This window comes from Sapajus apella, unplaced genomic scaffold, assembly GCF_009761245.1.
Source record: "Sapajus apella isolate SASKATOON/1434 unplaced genomic scaffold, GSC_monkey_1.0 scaffold107, whole genome shotgun sequence".
Classification (NCBI taxonomy): domain Eukaryota; kingdom Metazoa; phylum Chordata; class Mammalia; order Primates; family Cebidae; genus Sapajus; species Sapajus apella.
Genome location: NW_022437047.1, coordinates 6,512,128 through 6,528,783, shown reverse-complemented (window position 1 = coordinate 6,528,783; position 16,656 = coordinate 6,512,128). Strand labels below are relative to the sequence as shown.

Genomic DNA, 16,656 nt, shown 5'->3' with positions numbered 1-16,656 from the left:
CCATTGTTGAAATTGTATCATTTCGTGTGTAAGTGACACCAATTTTAAAAAGATACAAACTTTGGGTTCTAAAAGGTGACTAAAGAAAACAGGCACTTTAAGATCACACTGATACGGGTATCAGGATGGTGTGGAGAAAAATAGAAAATTGGAATTTATATTTTTACTTAGAAAAAACAACATCAACAGCTAAGACTTACGTAATGCTTACTAAGTGCCTGCACGTTTAACCATAACCCTGTAAGACAGGTTTCAGTATCTTCATTTTACAGCAGAGGAAACTGGGCACAGAGAGGTTAAGTAATTTGTCCAAGAAGGTCACGTAAGAAATAAGTAGAGTTGGGATTCAAGTAGAGGTAGTCTAGTTACAAGTACTATGGACTTATCACACTGCATTATACTACACTGGCAAGGAATCAAGCCGTTGTCTAGAATGAATCCCTATTCAAATGGCATGCACATGATTCACTTGAAAAAAATTAGACCAATCACCATCTAGGTGAAATCTTTGTTTCAGAAATAAGCATCCTATGTACTCTGAGATGATTAATAGTATTTCTGGTTTACTGTAATAAATATTTGTCAAAAATAGCAACCATCTCAGTAATATATAGACTTCCTTCCCTTCACTAAAGACTTCCAAAAATAACACTTCTGTATCAAAAAACTTAACTAATGTCCCAAGAAAGTAATGATGTAGCAACGTACAGAAGTAAAATTCCGCGGGGGAAATTAATGAAGCATTTTCCCCATTACACTTTTGGGTTGATACATCTTAATACATTATTAAGACAGAGCTAGTTTTGTGTTGCTTCGCTTTTAGTGCTTAGTCTGCGAGGGAATGCAACAAACCAAGTCTTAGGAGAAAAACTGCTTTCATATTTAAGTGTAAGCTACAAACAGGCTTTTCTATAAAGGCCTGAAAGCTTGAAGAAATAACAAAAGCAAGCTGTATTCAATTAGACAATTCAATAAATATACAAAAATAAACACCTAGCAGTCATGAATATATTGTTTGTATTTCTTGAAAAAGCAACAAATTTCATGCTTTGAATATTTTATCTTGAGAATAGTTTTAAGAATATTTCCTTTTGTAACTTTCAAAAGTAAAACACACATACATGATTCCATCAAGGATACTCTGTATGATTAATATTCTGTGCTTTCCTAAAAATAGGTCAAACATGACCACATCTATATTGGAAAGAGCACTGAGAAGCAATAGCAGGAGAATGCATCACCTGTGTCTGTTTCAGGATTAGCAGTTTTGTTAAGTTTAGCAGATCAATGTAACAACAATATTCACTTGTTTCTAAATACCCAGATGTTTCTCACTGGCTCTTCACTCATCAATCACACAAGTGCTAAGTCTTAAGTATTTAAAAATCAAAAGACTGCAGGTGACTTTTTCCTTCTCTTTGGTCCCTTTACCAAAGCCCTAAATCACTTATAATGTTAATAACAATATTCTGCACTCCAAAAAATATGCAAACACAGGTTTGCTAAATTTTACTTAGCAAACCTACCAAATTTTAAAATAGATAAAACACTTACATTCTCCTAACACAAACTTTAGTTTTCACATTCATTAAAACACTTTAAAATCACGCAAACGTGAGAACTGGAAATGTGTGTGCTTATTGGGAGAGGACTACTGCATTTATTTTCCAGACGAAAAAGCAGGCCTGAGGCATCACATTACTGGAACATTTAAACACAATGACATGTTCTTATCTTCTAAACGTCAATGAAAGTTGCTTGTACAAACTATTTAATGCATATCTGCCTACTAAACGAGCAAGATGTCTGATGTAGTAGAGAAGCCAGAAGCTCAGTCACTTCATTTCTTTCTGTTGCCTCCAGTTGCCAGCATAGTTGCAACTCGCATAAATATATTTAACGTATCCATGTAGATTCCCAGCATCCTACAAAAGAAAATTATGCCCATTACATATGATGCAATTCTAATAGCAATGACGAATTCTTAATATAGAATCGAAGAAAAAGCAATACTATTTGTCCTGGTGATATAACATGAAAATTAAAAATGTATTAACTGCCAACTAAAGAAGTCTTAGACTAGAAAATAGTTAAGGTCTTTTTTCTGGCAGACTCATCTTTTAAGTGTTAAAGAGTAGTTTAAAAAAATATTATTTTATTTTCTGACACTCTGCATGTATCAACTTGCAAAAAAAACTGGGTGGCAGACAATAAAATAATCAAAACAACACCAAAGAAACACCCTTATTAAAACCTGTTAGATACAGTCTGGCATTTAATATACCCACTTTACCCCTCTAAAGAAAACTTCTACAAATCTGTAAGCTTTACAGCAACTTTTTTCCTCCAAAGCCATTACATTGTTTTATTTTCAGATAAGGAAAAACAAATTACTTTAAAAAAAATGTGACAGACACCATGAAACTCAAGAAAATTGTTTAAATTAAAATAACCTACTTTGGTAGACGCCACGACAAAAAAAAAATTATAACAATGCCAACTAAAGTTGGTTATCTCTGAAACTAGAATCTTTACACTGAAGAGTTTCTAATTTCTAGAAGTATAAAAAAGGCTTTCATTAAAAATTCCAAGTCAATTATATACATTTTCCAATAAATAATACTTAATACATTTCATTTCTTCAGTTTGAAAGTCTGCAAAAATACACTACCAAAAAAATTAACTGACCAGTAAGAGCACATTATTTATTGAACCCTGAGGCTAGCTCATAAAAATAGACAAAAATACTCCCAAAATGTAATGAATACCGAAGCATTACACTAAACTGCAATATAATCAGAGGTTTTTTGGATAGTTTATTAAAGAGAGAACAGACTAAACTGCAACAGAAATAAAACAGAAAATCTGACAAAGCCATTGGTGTGGATTAAGTTGTGACTGCCCCTCCTCACATCCACCAAAATATGTTGAAATCCTAAGCCCTGGCACACGGGAAGAGCACCATGTGAAACAGGGAGGAGAGACTGGAATAATTCATCTACAAGCCAACAAATGTCAAGGACTGCCAGCAGTAGCAAGAAGCTGAGAGGCAGGGAACAGGTTTTCCCTCAGAGCCCTCAGAAATACATCTCTGCTAACACCTTGATTTTAGATTTCTGACTTCCAGAACTGCAAGAGAATCAAGTTTTGTTTTTAGCCACCCAGTCTGCGATATTTTGTTACAAACAGTAGCCCTAGAAAAACTAATACAGCCATAAAGCAAAACAGGTTAACAAAGGCATCCTTAGGTGACAGGGTAACAGTGTGAAATAAAAAGCATTACTCACGAGTTAATGGGATCATATTTCTGAACTCCGTACATTGGTGATACTTCTGCACGCTTGATTACTTTCTGGGTATCATACAGAAGGAACATGCTGAAAAGAACTAATCCACCATACATTGCCACTGAGTACAGAGTGGCACCAGCCACAGTGGTAGGTGGAAGAAACATAGATCCTGAAATCAAAATGGGAAAACATTTAAGATTTTTTTTTTAATAAAGGATTTCTGATAACTGAGTTTAAGATTTTTATTACTTAAAAAAAAATCTCCTTGGTATACCGTGTAGGTAAGAAGACACCTGGGTATATGCACTGTCCAATCTTATTTACATTAGTTCAAAACCCATGATACTCGTTCCTCTAATGAGTCACTTGCCCATTTCACAAGAAGGTTCTTGCATCACAGCAATATTCACATTTTTCAGACCAACTTTCCCATTTTAGATGCATTTGGTAAAACCAGTAATAATGGTTAACCATGTTGCCGTGATCTTTATATGATGCCAGGTAGTAAAATCCAGTTAAAATAGCATAAATCTTTAAAAGAACTTTTAAAATAAATGACTAAATGGATTAGGATATTGGAGTATTTCAGATTACAGGAAACTATGCACCAAGAGTTAAGCATGAAAACACAGCCACTTACCAAGTGAGGACACAAAAACGAGACCCAGGCCCACTCCCAAGGGTGCACCCATGTTCAGAAACTTTTCACTGGGTGCGCACATGGCCACAGTGGAGAGGCCTCCCACAATACCAGCTGTGTACCATGCAGCTCTGATGAGAAGAGGACCCCCTAATATCGTCAGAGGAGCAACCACTGCACCCATCACACCTGGAGAGAGAGCAAGTGCTCATTAAGTATTTCCTAACAAAAAGCAAAAGGAAAATGTCACTTCTAACTGCTACTTTATATTTTACCTTACTGTTTAAGCACTATGATTACAAAAAGTTCTGCCTTTAGATAATAATACTCCACCAAATTCTACAACAAAAACTGGCGACTATTCAAATTCTATATCACAACATTAACACTATTCCTAAACAATCGCAACTCACAAGCAAACACTAATCAACATTTTTAGTAACCATTAAATTCCACATACCTATTTGAATCTTAGCTTACCACTAGTTTCTACAGCATTCATATAAGAATTGAGATAAACAAGCTTAAAACAAATAACTCAAGGTCAAACCTACTGCTGCTAAAAGGGAATAAAGTAAAAGGAGAGAAAAAGCCTAGGATGATAATCTTAAACCGTGGGAACTTCTAAGACAGACGTTGCTGTTACTTTACATAATAAGGATTGCTAACAGCTTATATATAAGTAATTTTAGTTGTCAGATATTTATAAAGATCTTTATAAAAATTATAGTAAAAAATTTACCAATAATTTAACAAAGATAAATGGAACTCAAATGAAAAAAATCTTAGATAATGCATTATTTCAGTGCTAAGCAGAATAAGTTACCCTTTTCTTAAATGTAGTTTACCTCAGACTAGGCACAAAGTATAAAGATACTGAATTTCCAATACTAGTCTAAAGACTAACATTTCTAGATCAAGGTATATGGTTAATAAGGTGTACCATTTCATGGTGATGAATAATATAAAAATACTTTTTGCTCTAAGCAAAACACTGGGTGAAATTTCTACACAAGACACTTCTACTAGGACTCCTCTCGGTTTTGTATTTTGCAGCAACATTTTTAGCACAACTTTCTCTATGCTCAGTTTTTAATTTTTCTAAATATACCAGACAAAAAACAACTCTCAAATGATGTGTACTAGATATGAAACCCTTCTGGTATTGAACAAAATATACAAATGTAAATTAAATCTCTGCATATACTAGGCTGTCAGAAGAGACAGGTTTTGTATTGAAGATGTTCATGGCCTTAGTAGCAAAATCAACTTTTCAAAGCAAAGGTCTTGACAATAATGCAGTCAGTAATGAATGAAGAAAATTGTGTTTTCCAAACATGAGGTTTAAATTACATGTAGGTCATTTACAACGAGAAGAGCCACCCAAAACAGCTATTAGTCAAGGCTGTCTCCTACCAATTTAAAACAGAACATACCAGAATGTAGCAACCAAGCAAGATGCTTTGGGCCTGGGCTCCGGTCATATGGTATTGACTGTACCAGCATTCCAGCTCCAATCATGGCTGCAAAGGTCGCACCAATTGTCTGAAAGACAAATACTATTAAGAAAAACTGATCCTTATATGAAAACAAAGCAGAAACCCATGGGTTTGAAGTACAATTAGTTACTTCTAATAAACAAGTTGTAAAAACATTAAAGATAATAAATCAAAGCTTTGGGCCAGGCGTGGTGGCTCACCTCAGGTCAGGAGTTTGAGACCAGCCTGACCAACAAAAACCCCATCTCCACTAAAAACACAAAAATCAGCCAAGTGGAGTTGTACGCGCCTGTATTCCCAGCTATTTGGAAGACTGAAGCAGGAGAACTGCTTGAACCCAGAAGGTGGAATTTGGTGTGAGCCAAGATCGTGCCATTGAGCTCCAGCCTGGGCGACAGATCTAGGCTCCATCTCAAAAAAAAAAAAAAAAAAAGAAAAAAAAAAGAAAAAAAATCAAAGCTTACATTTTTCTGGCACATTAAAGGCCCTAAGTTTATTTCAGATTACTCATGCTAAGTTAGCATGAGTGCCCCCTACTGCCATATATGAGGTTTTGCAGACAGCTTCAAAACTTAAGCTTGGCCTGACACATCTTTTAACAATTTTACTTTTGCTGGACAAGGGTGAAACAAAAACCCTTTAGGGATCCCAAGATAATTAACTCTTAATTAAAAAATATATTTTTGTATAACACAAATAGCATTTTCTTTAAAATCAGTCATGCTTACAAATTATTTTAAAAAGAAAAAAGTATATAGCACATTGCTTTGAACTCCGTATTTGCTAAATGAAGACTGAAAAATACAAAGTAGGTATCAGAGCACATGATATATAAGATTCTATACTTCTACCCTTCCAGGGTTATGGATAATTTGGTCCTCATTCCTTTTTTTTTTTTTTTTTTGTAGACAGAATCTCCCTCTGTCGCCCAGGCTGGAGTGCAGTGGCATGATCTTGGCTCACTGAAACTTCCACTTCCTGGGTTCAGGCGATTCTTCCACCTCAGCCTCCTGAGTAGCTGGGACTACAGGCACATGCCACCACGCCCGACTGATTTTTGTATTTTAAGTACAGACAGGGTTTCACCATATTGGTCAGGCTGGTCTCAAACTCTTGACCTAGTGATCCGCTAGCCTCGGCCTCCCAAAGTGCTGGGATTACAGGCATGAGCCACCATGCCTAGCCCCTCATTCCTTTCCTTTTTTCTTTTTTGAGACAGAGTTTCGCTCGTTACCCAGGCTGGAGTGTAATGGCGCAATCTCGGCTCACCGCAACCTCCGCCTCCTGGGTTCAAGCAATTCTCCTGCCTCAGCCTCCTGAGTAGCTGGGACTACAGGCACGCACCACCATGCCCAGCTAATTTTTTTTTGTTTTTTATTGAGACGGAGTTTCACTCTTGTTACTCAAACTGGAGTGTAATGGCGCGATCTCGGCTCACCGCAACCTTGGCCTCCTGGGTTCAAGCAATCCTCCTGCCTCAGCCTCTCAAGTAGCTTGGACTACAAGCGTGCACCACCATGCCCAACTAATTTTTTGTATTTTTAGTAGAGACGGGGTTTCACCATGTTGACCAGGATGGTCTTGATCTCTTGACCTCGTGATCCACCCGCCTCGGCCTCCCAAAGTGCTGGGATTACAGGCGTGAGCCACCGTGCCCGGTCCTAATTTTTGTATTTTTAGTAGAGACTGGGTTTCACCATGTTGACCAGGATGGTCTCGATCTCTTGACCTCGTGAACCACCCGCCTCGGCCTCCCAAAGTGCTGGGATTATAGGCGTGAGCCACCGCGCCCGGCCCCCTCATTCCTTTTCTTTGCATATCTTAGATTTCCAATGTTATAATATTTAAATATCCCTTTCGTATGACAAGAAGAAATGTAATATATAATGGAAAAAAGACAGTGATAATCTTCGAGAAATTTAAAGCAGACACTGTAGACTTGTAGCCCTTGGACAAAATGAGGCAGCAGATTTTTTTTTTCATAGATCGCCAAACAAAACAAAAAAATAGAACATGGTGACTGCTTTTAGTTGAGAAGGCTACTCTGCATGTCAGTAACCTCTAGATGTCAATAATCTCCTGTGTGACACACCAGGCCTTCTCATCTGTATTATCTGTCCCTCCCACGAACATCAAAATATTCAACTTCTGATATAAAGTACAGGTAAAAAAAAAAAAAAAAAAACAGCTGGTTTTGCCAAGAATGGGAAAACCTTAATACACAAAAGCATAGTGAGCTGTCTGTGTAGTGGTATGCGCCTGTAGTGTCAGTTACTTGGGAGGCTGAGGGGGGAGGATAACTTGAGCCCAGGAATTGAAGTGCAGTCTCAGTAAACATAGAGATCAAGTCTATTATTTTTAAAAAATATTAAAAAGAAAGCATATCAAGCGCCACTCCACCATTTTCTAATGAGAAATAATTACTATAAACTATTTCACACTTTTGGGATATTTACTGCAATTAAATTTTAAGCTCTTTTATGATCCAGTCTCACTTCAAACTCTGCATTCCAACCATACTGACTGGCACGGTTGCCAACATGCCCCAGATTCAGACCATCGTGCCAAAGAATACCTCCCCCTTCCACATCTGATGGAGTTACTGAGGTACTGCCTCCTCATCTCAAAAACTTTTTCTTCTTTTTTTTTTTTTTTTTTTAAATCAAGATGGGGCTTCACCAGGTTGGTCAGGCTGGTCTTGAACTCCCAACCTCAGGTGATCCACCCACCTTGGCCTCCAAAGGGCCTGGATTACAGGCGTGAGCCACCACGCCCGGCCCTCAAAAGCTTTTTCTAGTAGGTACCCTGGCTGCCCAGGAGCAGGGTGAGATACCTCTCCTCAGAAGCTCTTGGGACAAACTGACATTATCAGTGCGTCTATGTGTGTGTTTGTACATGTATGTCTGTCACCCCTAAAAGGTCATATCTTCATCTCTGTAGCACTTGTCTTTGGCTTTCTCAAGTATTTTCTGTATTACTAACAGTGGAAGAGGGTAATCTTTTGCTCAGACTGAGGATATGACCCAAACACAAAACTTCTTTGAAGCCTCATTTTAGGGCCTAAAATTTTAGGTAAATATTGTCATATTTATTAAAAAGTATTGTTTTAAATAATTTGCTTTTGATTAAAATTGACATTTCCAGTGAGAACATTCTGTGTCTTCGTGAACCTCTGTGTTGGGAGATTCATGATATCTATGTGAAAAGCATGATCCTAAAACTACATAAACGTCCAAATGGCTATGCTACTGTAAATGGTTATCCTTTAGTAAAGTACAATACAGTGGAAATATTATGGATTTCAGTTCCCTATGTGGGTAGTCAGTATTCTAGTAGGTACTCCGGCTGCCCTGTTACATGAACTCTCCTTCCCCTCCAGTCTCACATTCTGCTCTAGTTCAGGTTCTTATCATCCATCATTTCAGATCCTACAAAGGCACAGCTGGTGTATCTGCTCCATGTCTCTTCCACATTAGTTCTTAAAACTGAAATATAAATCACACTTTTGCTGTTCCACTATCTTCAATGGCCTGTGAATGGCCTGCGACTGCTTAGCAGGTTCTCTCCACAGCTTGACAATCATATGCTTTCTTTTTTTTTTTAAAGATAGGGTTTCACCATGTTGGCCAGGCTGGTCTCAAACTCCTGACCTCAAGTGATCCACCCACCTCGGCCTCCCAAAGTGTTGGGATTACAGGCATGAACCATCATGCCTGGCCTTGACAATATATCCTTTCTAATCATGTCTTCTTCACACTCCAGACCTGAAACACTTGAACTTTCTTCCAAGGGGATGTAAGTCACCTCTAAAATTGGGGTTTCCTACCTCCTCTTTGCTTAAACTGTTTCGTAACACTGGATTGTCCTTGTCCAGTTTTATAAAATTTTTAATATTTTGCATTTGTTTAAAAATTAGTGTCAACCGGGCACGGTGGCTCACGCCTATAATCCCAGCACTTTGGGAGGCTGAGGCGGGTGGATAACCTGAGGTCAGGAGTTCAAGGCCAGTCTGACCAATATGGTGAAACCTCGTCTCTATTTAAAAAAAAAAAAATTTCCTGGGCTCAAGTAATCCTTCTGCCTTGGCCTCCCAAAATGCTGGGATTCCAGATGTGAGCTACGGCGCCAGGCCCTCTTGTCTACTTCTAAAATAAATAAAATATGTTAGCCTTCAACAACCCTGATGAAATAAACGTCTCCTTCATGGACCTTGTTGAATAATGCAAAGACAGAAACTCTTAACTGACTTTGCACTATTTCTTATTGTGTATCTGTGCCACTTATTCTAGTTCATCTCTTCTACCAAATAGTAGGAGAATAGGGGACACATATTCATATTCCGGTATCTAGCAAAATAACAAGTGCTCAAGAGAAACTCATTGAATTTAAAAAAAAATTTTTCTATAAGGTCAAGATCTTATGAATAATAGTAGCAGCACTATTCTACTCTTAACTGCATAAAATAATTAGGTCTTTGTGATGGGCATTTCCCTCTGACTTCTAAGATGATTTTTGCATTTGCCTTTTTTTTTAGTAATCTGCTTAAAAAAATAGAGACTGGTATCTGCTGCTAGACAAGAACGTTGTTCTTCTAAGTTTGATTTCTAACTCCTGGTATTATTCGAACACGTTTAATAAAGAATAATAGCTGACCTACCTGGAATGCACTTCCTACTTACCTCAGCTGCGCTAATACACGTGGAGTATCTGTTATCAGAAATGCTTGGGACTAGAAGTGTTTCAGATTTCAAATTTCGGACTATTTACATTACACTTCAATGTTACTAGGGTTCAGGATCCCTAATCCAAAAACCCAAAATCTGAAATGCTACAATTTTCTTTGAGCATCATGTTGACACCACAAATGTTTTGGATTTTGGAGCATTTCTGGATTTCAAATTAGGGATGATCAAACTGTAATTCATACATTATTTGGACAAAAACTTGTTCAATACAGTGTTCTTTCCCATTTAATACCCCTTCCCGCCAATATATTTCATCTAATCTTGAGGTCTTTAGAAGAAAAACAAAAACAGCTGACTTACCACCCAAGAGCCTTTCATCATAAAGTTCATGAGAACAGGCGTTCTGCTTATTGCCATGGCAGACAAAGCTGTTAAACCAATACTTCCTGCTAAGTACATATAGGTGGAATGAATTCTTTCCTTCACATACTGAGGCCAAATTCTGTAAGAAACATGACATGGTTAATTTATGAAATTACAGATTCGGTATCTGGTTGAGTTATATACTAGCTGGGTGACCTTGAGATAAGTCACTTTATACTTTAAAATGTTATTCACTTCATTTCTTATGGAAATAATTATGCACACTTGGGAGTTACTGCAAAGATTAAATGAGATAAAACATACCAGCACTTGGCGCATACAAAAAGCAACATATTTTCTCCTTGCTTAAACACACATAACCTTGCTAAATGATTTTTTTTTAAGATTTGAATAAATGTCAAGAAAGCAAGAAGAGAATCTCTATTTATGTGTATACAGAGATAAAGACTAGACACAAAGCATTCCAAAGTGACTAAAGATAGGAATGAGAAGAAAACTGGAATTTTTGTTTTAAGGCTGGAGTTGTTTAGGAACAATTTACTTACACAGCCTTTTCAAGAGCTCCAATCTCATTAGACATTCCCAAGCCATAATAGCACAATGCTCCAAGACCAACAGCAGCTCCTCCAGCAACAAACCATCTTCCCATCTGATCAACTGCAGAACACAGAAGGAAATGCAGGTTAATACTGGCATGTCTGGACAAAGCCTTTAAAATATTTATGAAGGGAATCACATCAGGTACCATATTCAGTAACAGCCACAATCAGTGCACATGGGGTGGCCTCAATGTTAGGTAACCAGTAGAAAAAAACACCCCTGAAACAAAGGTGTAATAATCAGTACAAAAAGGAAAGGATCAGACTTGGTGAATCTTCAAACTCACTCCAACAATATTTGAGTGGGCAATATATCTATAGATGAGGAATTACTTCTGTGATACATAGTATTTTATTAATAAGAGGTTGAAGTATATTCACATAACATTCTTACAAAGTAAAAAAAGAGAAGAAAATGTTAATAGTCATAACCACACTGCATGGTATTAACACAGATGATGCTTTACACAGAAATCAAGAAAAAAGAGAAAAAAATATAATCTGTGTTTATGCAGCAGAATCAAGCGAGAGGATGCCTCCGTTTTAGGGTACTGAGACACAACTTATCAATTCTAACTCAATAAAGGTATTCATAAAGAGCATCTTATTCTTTGTCTAAATTTGTTTACTAAGAATATTATTAGGCTGTCACTACATAATTTGCATGATTTGGTCTCTAGGGTCAATTCAGAAAGAAATGACCTGAAGGATACTGATTAGGGCTCTCTCCCACTGTAGAGACATTTTGCAAGACTGCTAAGGAGCAGTGGTATTCTTTGATTGGCTTTAGGATGATTAACAATCCAGTTTCTGAACTTGCAAAAGTTGACATCCAAACTGGCAATATATTTAAGTACTGGCCTCCTGAGGCCCTATGTGAGCAGTCAGTTAAAGGACTCTTCTTGGACAGCTAGGCTTTTATTAACAACCGTATGTTGGTGATTTAGTCTTAATCTGAAACATATACAAATATATGCTTGAATGAGGATTCTATACACTTACAATGAAATTTCTCAACAGACTATACCTTTCGGACCATGGCATATTAACTAATCCTTTTCTCTTAAAAAAAAAAAGAAAAAAAAGGGGGGGGGAAGTAAAATTTCCACTGGAAGAAATAAGACTGATAACCACTGAATCCAGTGCAAAGTACCAATCTTCTCTGGGTCATCAGATCTCTGAGAATAATAATGTGGTCTTCTCAGAAAATGCACGACTACACATATTTTTAGGAAGTTGTGCATGGACCTCTTAAAACATATCCATAGATTCCAGGTTAAAAACTACAGACAGCCACCTACTTTTAAATATTTTTTCCATTGATGGTTCCAATGCTGCCTCTTTGAGTTCTTGGCCAGTTCTTCCACGCCGGATCCCAATTCTTGTTTTGGTGGCATATTCCTGACATACATGCAAACAAAGACACATACGACCCACATGAAAACAGAAAGTTAGTAAAATAAAATGCAAACTCTTTGGTGCGTTCTATATACGAAACTTCACTATGGAAATTTATTAGCCAACCTAAAAAATTAAATGTAAAAATTAAATAAATAAATGTAGATCTTACCTGTGTTCCACCTTTGGAAGTAATTCATTATATTCTTCTTAGCTTCAACTTCAGAAAAAATGTTTCTTTTACAAAGTAGAGATTTACATACCTAGAACTGTTACACTTTAAATCCCAATCAAATATCAAGATGAGAATCTATTTGCATTTTCAAGAAATGCATTCTATAAGCATTATTAGCTATATTTTGTCATCTGAGGCATGGACTCAATAAAGGCATCCTTCCTGAACATGAAGCTAAGAAGACGGAAGACTACTACTTCCATTTTTGGCTCTTTTTCAACAGTGGAACAGTTAATTTAAAAAAGTCTCCTTCTAGCTTCTGTATATTGTCCTCATTACCTTACACTTCAAACCTTATAATTTAAATGCTAGTGGAGAAATCTATTGTAAAAAAGATGGGTTTCTTTCTAACCTGACAGATATTATCAATCTCGAAGTGAGAGCTGAAATAATATCTTTAATAACTTATTAATAAGCTTTTGGCCAAGTGGTAATATCCCTGGGTTCTTAAACCTCTATGTGTTCCAGGATCTCCATTACATCATGACTCTCAATCCCTCACAATGTACTCTAAATTTTCTAAATGAGAAACTCCAGAAGCTGTAAGCAAAGGCAGAGTTATAGAAACTCATTTTCTATTTCATATGGGATTAAGAAGGGAACAGAATGATAAAAACTAATGGGGAGAAAGAGCTGATTGGGGGCATAATCAGGGCTAATTGACACATAACTCACTAAAGGCAGAACAGCCATCCTTTGCTAAAAAGAAAGGGCAGAAATAGAAAAAGCAGCAATATAATAAACATTCAGATTATCTTTACCCTGCTGGGTGTTAACAGCCATTGATTCTTTGTGATGGAATTCTTTATGATGGAATTCTTCGCAACAGGGGAGGCCTTGGTGAAAGCTGAATGCAAAACCCTAGAAGGTAGTGTCCGGAGACACACAAGCCTTGCAGCCAGCATGGTGTTGCACCAGGTCTACCAAGCAGATCTGAAATGCTAGTAAGAAAGGCAAAAACAACCAAAAAAAGAAAACCAAAACAACCCATTAACCAATTAAGAAATCGACATACAAGAGTCAGAGTCAAGAAGGAAAAAATTACATTTTAGTAGAAGAGGAAATAAAGCAAACTTTTTAATTTTCAGTAATAAATTCTTTGCCCATTCCTTGTTATTCAAGAAACCCATCCCAGAGAACTCAGCTGAGGATGGAGCAACAAATTAAGTCCCAGTTTGACCAATAACAGGATAGATGACTGCAAAAACTACGTGTAACACAGAATGGCTATTAATAACTGAACGTAATTACAGGGTCTCAGGCAGCTTCTACAAATGTAGTTCTGGCTTAAGATTTATACCAGCATTCAGTGAAAAAATTATTTAAAAGAATCTCTGTCACTTTAAAGAATCTACATAACTTTTGGGCAGAGGAATAATGTCATCCAAAGAAAGCATGAATAGCTCCTCAAGGTTATACTGCATTATAAGGCTAAAAGATATGAAAGAAGCCCAACTATATGAATTTCAGCTAATCATACCAAATATTATTCTCCTTCAACATAAAATATAAAAATATTCTAAATTAGGCCGGGCGCGGTGGCTCAAGCCTGTAATCCCAGCACTTTGGGAGGCCGAGGCGGGTGGATCACGAGGTCAAGAGATCGAGACCATCCTGGTCAACATGGTGAAACCCCGTCTCTACTAAAAATACAAAAAATCAGATGGGCATGGTGGCGCGTGCCTGTAATCCCAGCTACTCAGGAGGCTGAGGCAGGAGAATTGCCTGAACTCAGGAGGCGGAGGTTGCGGTGAGCCGAGATCGCGCCATTGCACTCCAGCCTGGGTAACATAAGTGAAACTCCGCCTCAAAAAAAAAAAAAAAATTCTAAGTTAACCTATTCTATATGCCCTACTATAATGCGTAAACGACATTTAGTCTTTCAAAGTAAACTCACTTACCAATCAGGTTTCCCTTAGACTCCTTTAATGGTGTCTTCAAAAAAAAGCATGTTAAAAACTGGATTCTCTTAGCTCCAGGGCACTTTATACTAGATGGGTGGCTAACCAGAAGTCAGCTGACCGTGTTTCTGTAATGCTAAATTAATGTCAGGTGACTACGATAGGCCAGAATGACATGACAGGTGTAAGCCAACTGGGGCTACCAGCCCACCTCTGCCAATGATACGTAGTGAATTTCAGACAAGTGACTATCCTTCCGGGTCCATTTCCCCATCTGTAACTTAAGATAATGGTTCTCAGTGTTCACTCCAGTGTTGACCTTTGGATTACCTGCTTGAAAGTGCCCGATGCATCTTAAAATGTAGGCTCCTGGGTCTTACTTTGCTCCTAATGATTCTACCTCTAGGAATAATAGGACCAAAAATATATGTTTTGACGAACACTCCAAAAGCTAAGAACTATTGCTTTAAGATACCTGAGTATCCTCCTAGCTCTACAACCGAACTATGAAGAGTCTTAATGCTCGGCACCCGGCCTATGGGAAAACACTCAGCCCTACTGGAACTTTCATGCCATTACATCATCTCAACCTACAGCTGTCCTGTAACTTCCTTGGTACTCAACTCACTGGTTGGGATCGAAGAGGTCCAGCTCAGAGTGACCCCTATGTGGCATAACAGCCCAGAGTGGGAATTCCCGCTTCGGACACGTTAGAAATGACCTTGTGAGGTAGACAGATCTCTAAGACTCAGATACCAAATGGGGAAAATGCTACCGACCTTAACCTTAAGGGCTTAGGCCTCTGTGAGCATTGATGAGTTTGGGTGCCTGGTCCCCGAGAAAGTTCACCCAGACCGCTAGACTCGGTGAGAACCCGGCAGCAACAATCCACCTCAACGCAAAACCCCTCTGCCCCTGCCCCTGCCCCAGGGGCCGCTATCAGCGCAGCTACGGCCTGGCCGCAAGAATGACTCAGCACCTTGTTGCCCGGGGAGAGAAGCACAGGAACAGCGAGCCCTTGCCCGCCCGACTCGGACTTATGGCCGCCGCCCTCTCCACCGGGTCACCCACAGGACCGCGACACAGGCGCGCAGGCCAGCCCTGACGCAGCTAGCAGCATCGCCGCTTCCAGCCCTACCCAGCCGCACCCAACGGTCCCGTAAAGCCAGCTGTAAGGAGCACCCGGCATCCCGGGCGCCCGACGGCCAGCGGGAGCAGTACCTTGGTCCCCCGTCACCTCTGCCGCGCAGTTTCCCTCGCGGGCCGGCGAAACCCGCAGTCCTCCGCCTCCCCGGTCCTCTGCACGCTCCTTACGCCCCGAACGCGCACAGTTCCTCCGGCGTACTGCGTGAGGTAAATAGTACGAGCAGCCAATCACCGGCAGGCCTTGGTCGGAAAGGCGGGCACAGTGGGAGAGGCGGGGTTCCGGTTTGCAGAGGCGGGGTTCCGAGTTGGTGGTGCGGGTCAGTTAAGGATTGTTCTTGGGAACGTCATAGTCAGCGTCCATTTTAAGTGTGGGCAAGGGAGTCGTCTCCGCCATATTTGTTTTGGACAGCGGAGCTCTGTTTTGCTTTTCTTTTAGCCTTTTCACTCACCGCAGATATGAGAATTATGTAAAAATTGAAAGAAAGTAGTGTTTGATTTGAAAATTATTTAGTTGCCCCATTTTTTTCTTTTCGAAGGCCTTTTTGTGCCTTAATGTATTGTGAGATAAATATCGTTCCAAATGCGGCTGCTTCCGACCGGAGTCTACCGGTTTGGGTCTCACGTTAAAGGTTAGATGGTGAAATCCAGAAAAGATTTTTTTTCTAGACTGTCTTTTCATTGCTTTGTGACTTTGCCGTGCACATTTGTAATTAGCCTGATAACAGCCGCCTCTGCTTCGCACCGGGGTTGCTCTGAGGACCAAGATGTTTCCGTCGTCCGTAATTTGATAGGTGAAGAGCTAGTTCTGGCGCGAGGGAGTTACTTTTTTTTTTTTTTTTTTTTTTCACTCTCCCTCTGTTTCAGCAAATACTGAAGGCT

The 16,656-nt window shown here is 38.9% G+C and overlaps 1 protein-coding gene across 2 annotated transcripts; it reads right to left on the bottom strand.

Moving 5' to 3' along the window:
- Positions 1 to 858: 858 nt before the first annotated feature.
- GHITM (growth hormone inducible transmembrane protein) lies at positions 859 to 16,069 on the bottom strand. 2 transcript variants are annotated; one of them, XM_032259259.1, is made up of 9 exons: positions 15,853 to 16,069; positions 13,492 to 13,671; positions 12,399 to 12,498; positions 11,044 to 11,155; positions 10,475 to 10,616; positions 5,367 to 5,475; positions 3,931 to 4,119; positions 3,288 to 3,459; positions 859 to 1,925 (listed from the first exon to the last, which is right to left on the bottom strand). In XM_032259259.1, exons 2-9 carry the CDS (start codon positions 13,633 to 13,635, stop codon positions 1,841 to 1,843), a joined length of 1,053 nt encoding a protein of 350 aa, XP_032115150.1. In that variant the 5' UTR covers positions 13,636 to 13,671; positions 15,853 to 16,069; the 3' UTR covers positions 859 to 1,840. The 2 variants fall into 2 exon arrangements, with proteins under 2 accessions (XP_032115150.1, XP_032115151.1); XM_032259260.1 differs by lacking the exon at positions 15,853 to 16,069 and adding an exon at positions 14,632 to 14,655 and having other exon boundaries at positions 1,616 to 1,925.
- Between the last annotated feature and the right edge of the window lie 587 nt (positions 16,070 to 16,656).

What these genes read in the sequence shown, in the direction of transcription:
- GHITM (XM_032259259.1), bottom strand. Translation starts at nt 13,635, where the DNA reads ATGCTGGCTGCAAGGCTTGTGTGTCTCCGGACACTACCTTCTAGGGTT. An exon ending in GGCTGTTAACACCCAGCAGG is followed by an intron (nt 12,499 to 13,491) that starts GTAAAGATAATC and finishes CATGTATGTCAG; the next exon opens with GAATATGCCACCAAAACAAG. An exon ending in CGTTTTTGTGTCCTCACTTG is followed by an intron (nt 3,460 to 3,930) that starts GTAAGTGGCTGT and finishes TTTTGATTTCAG; the next exon opens with GATCTATGTTTCTTCCACCT.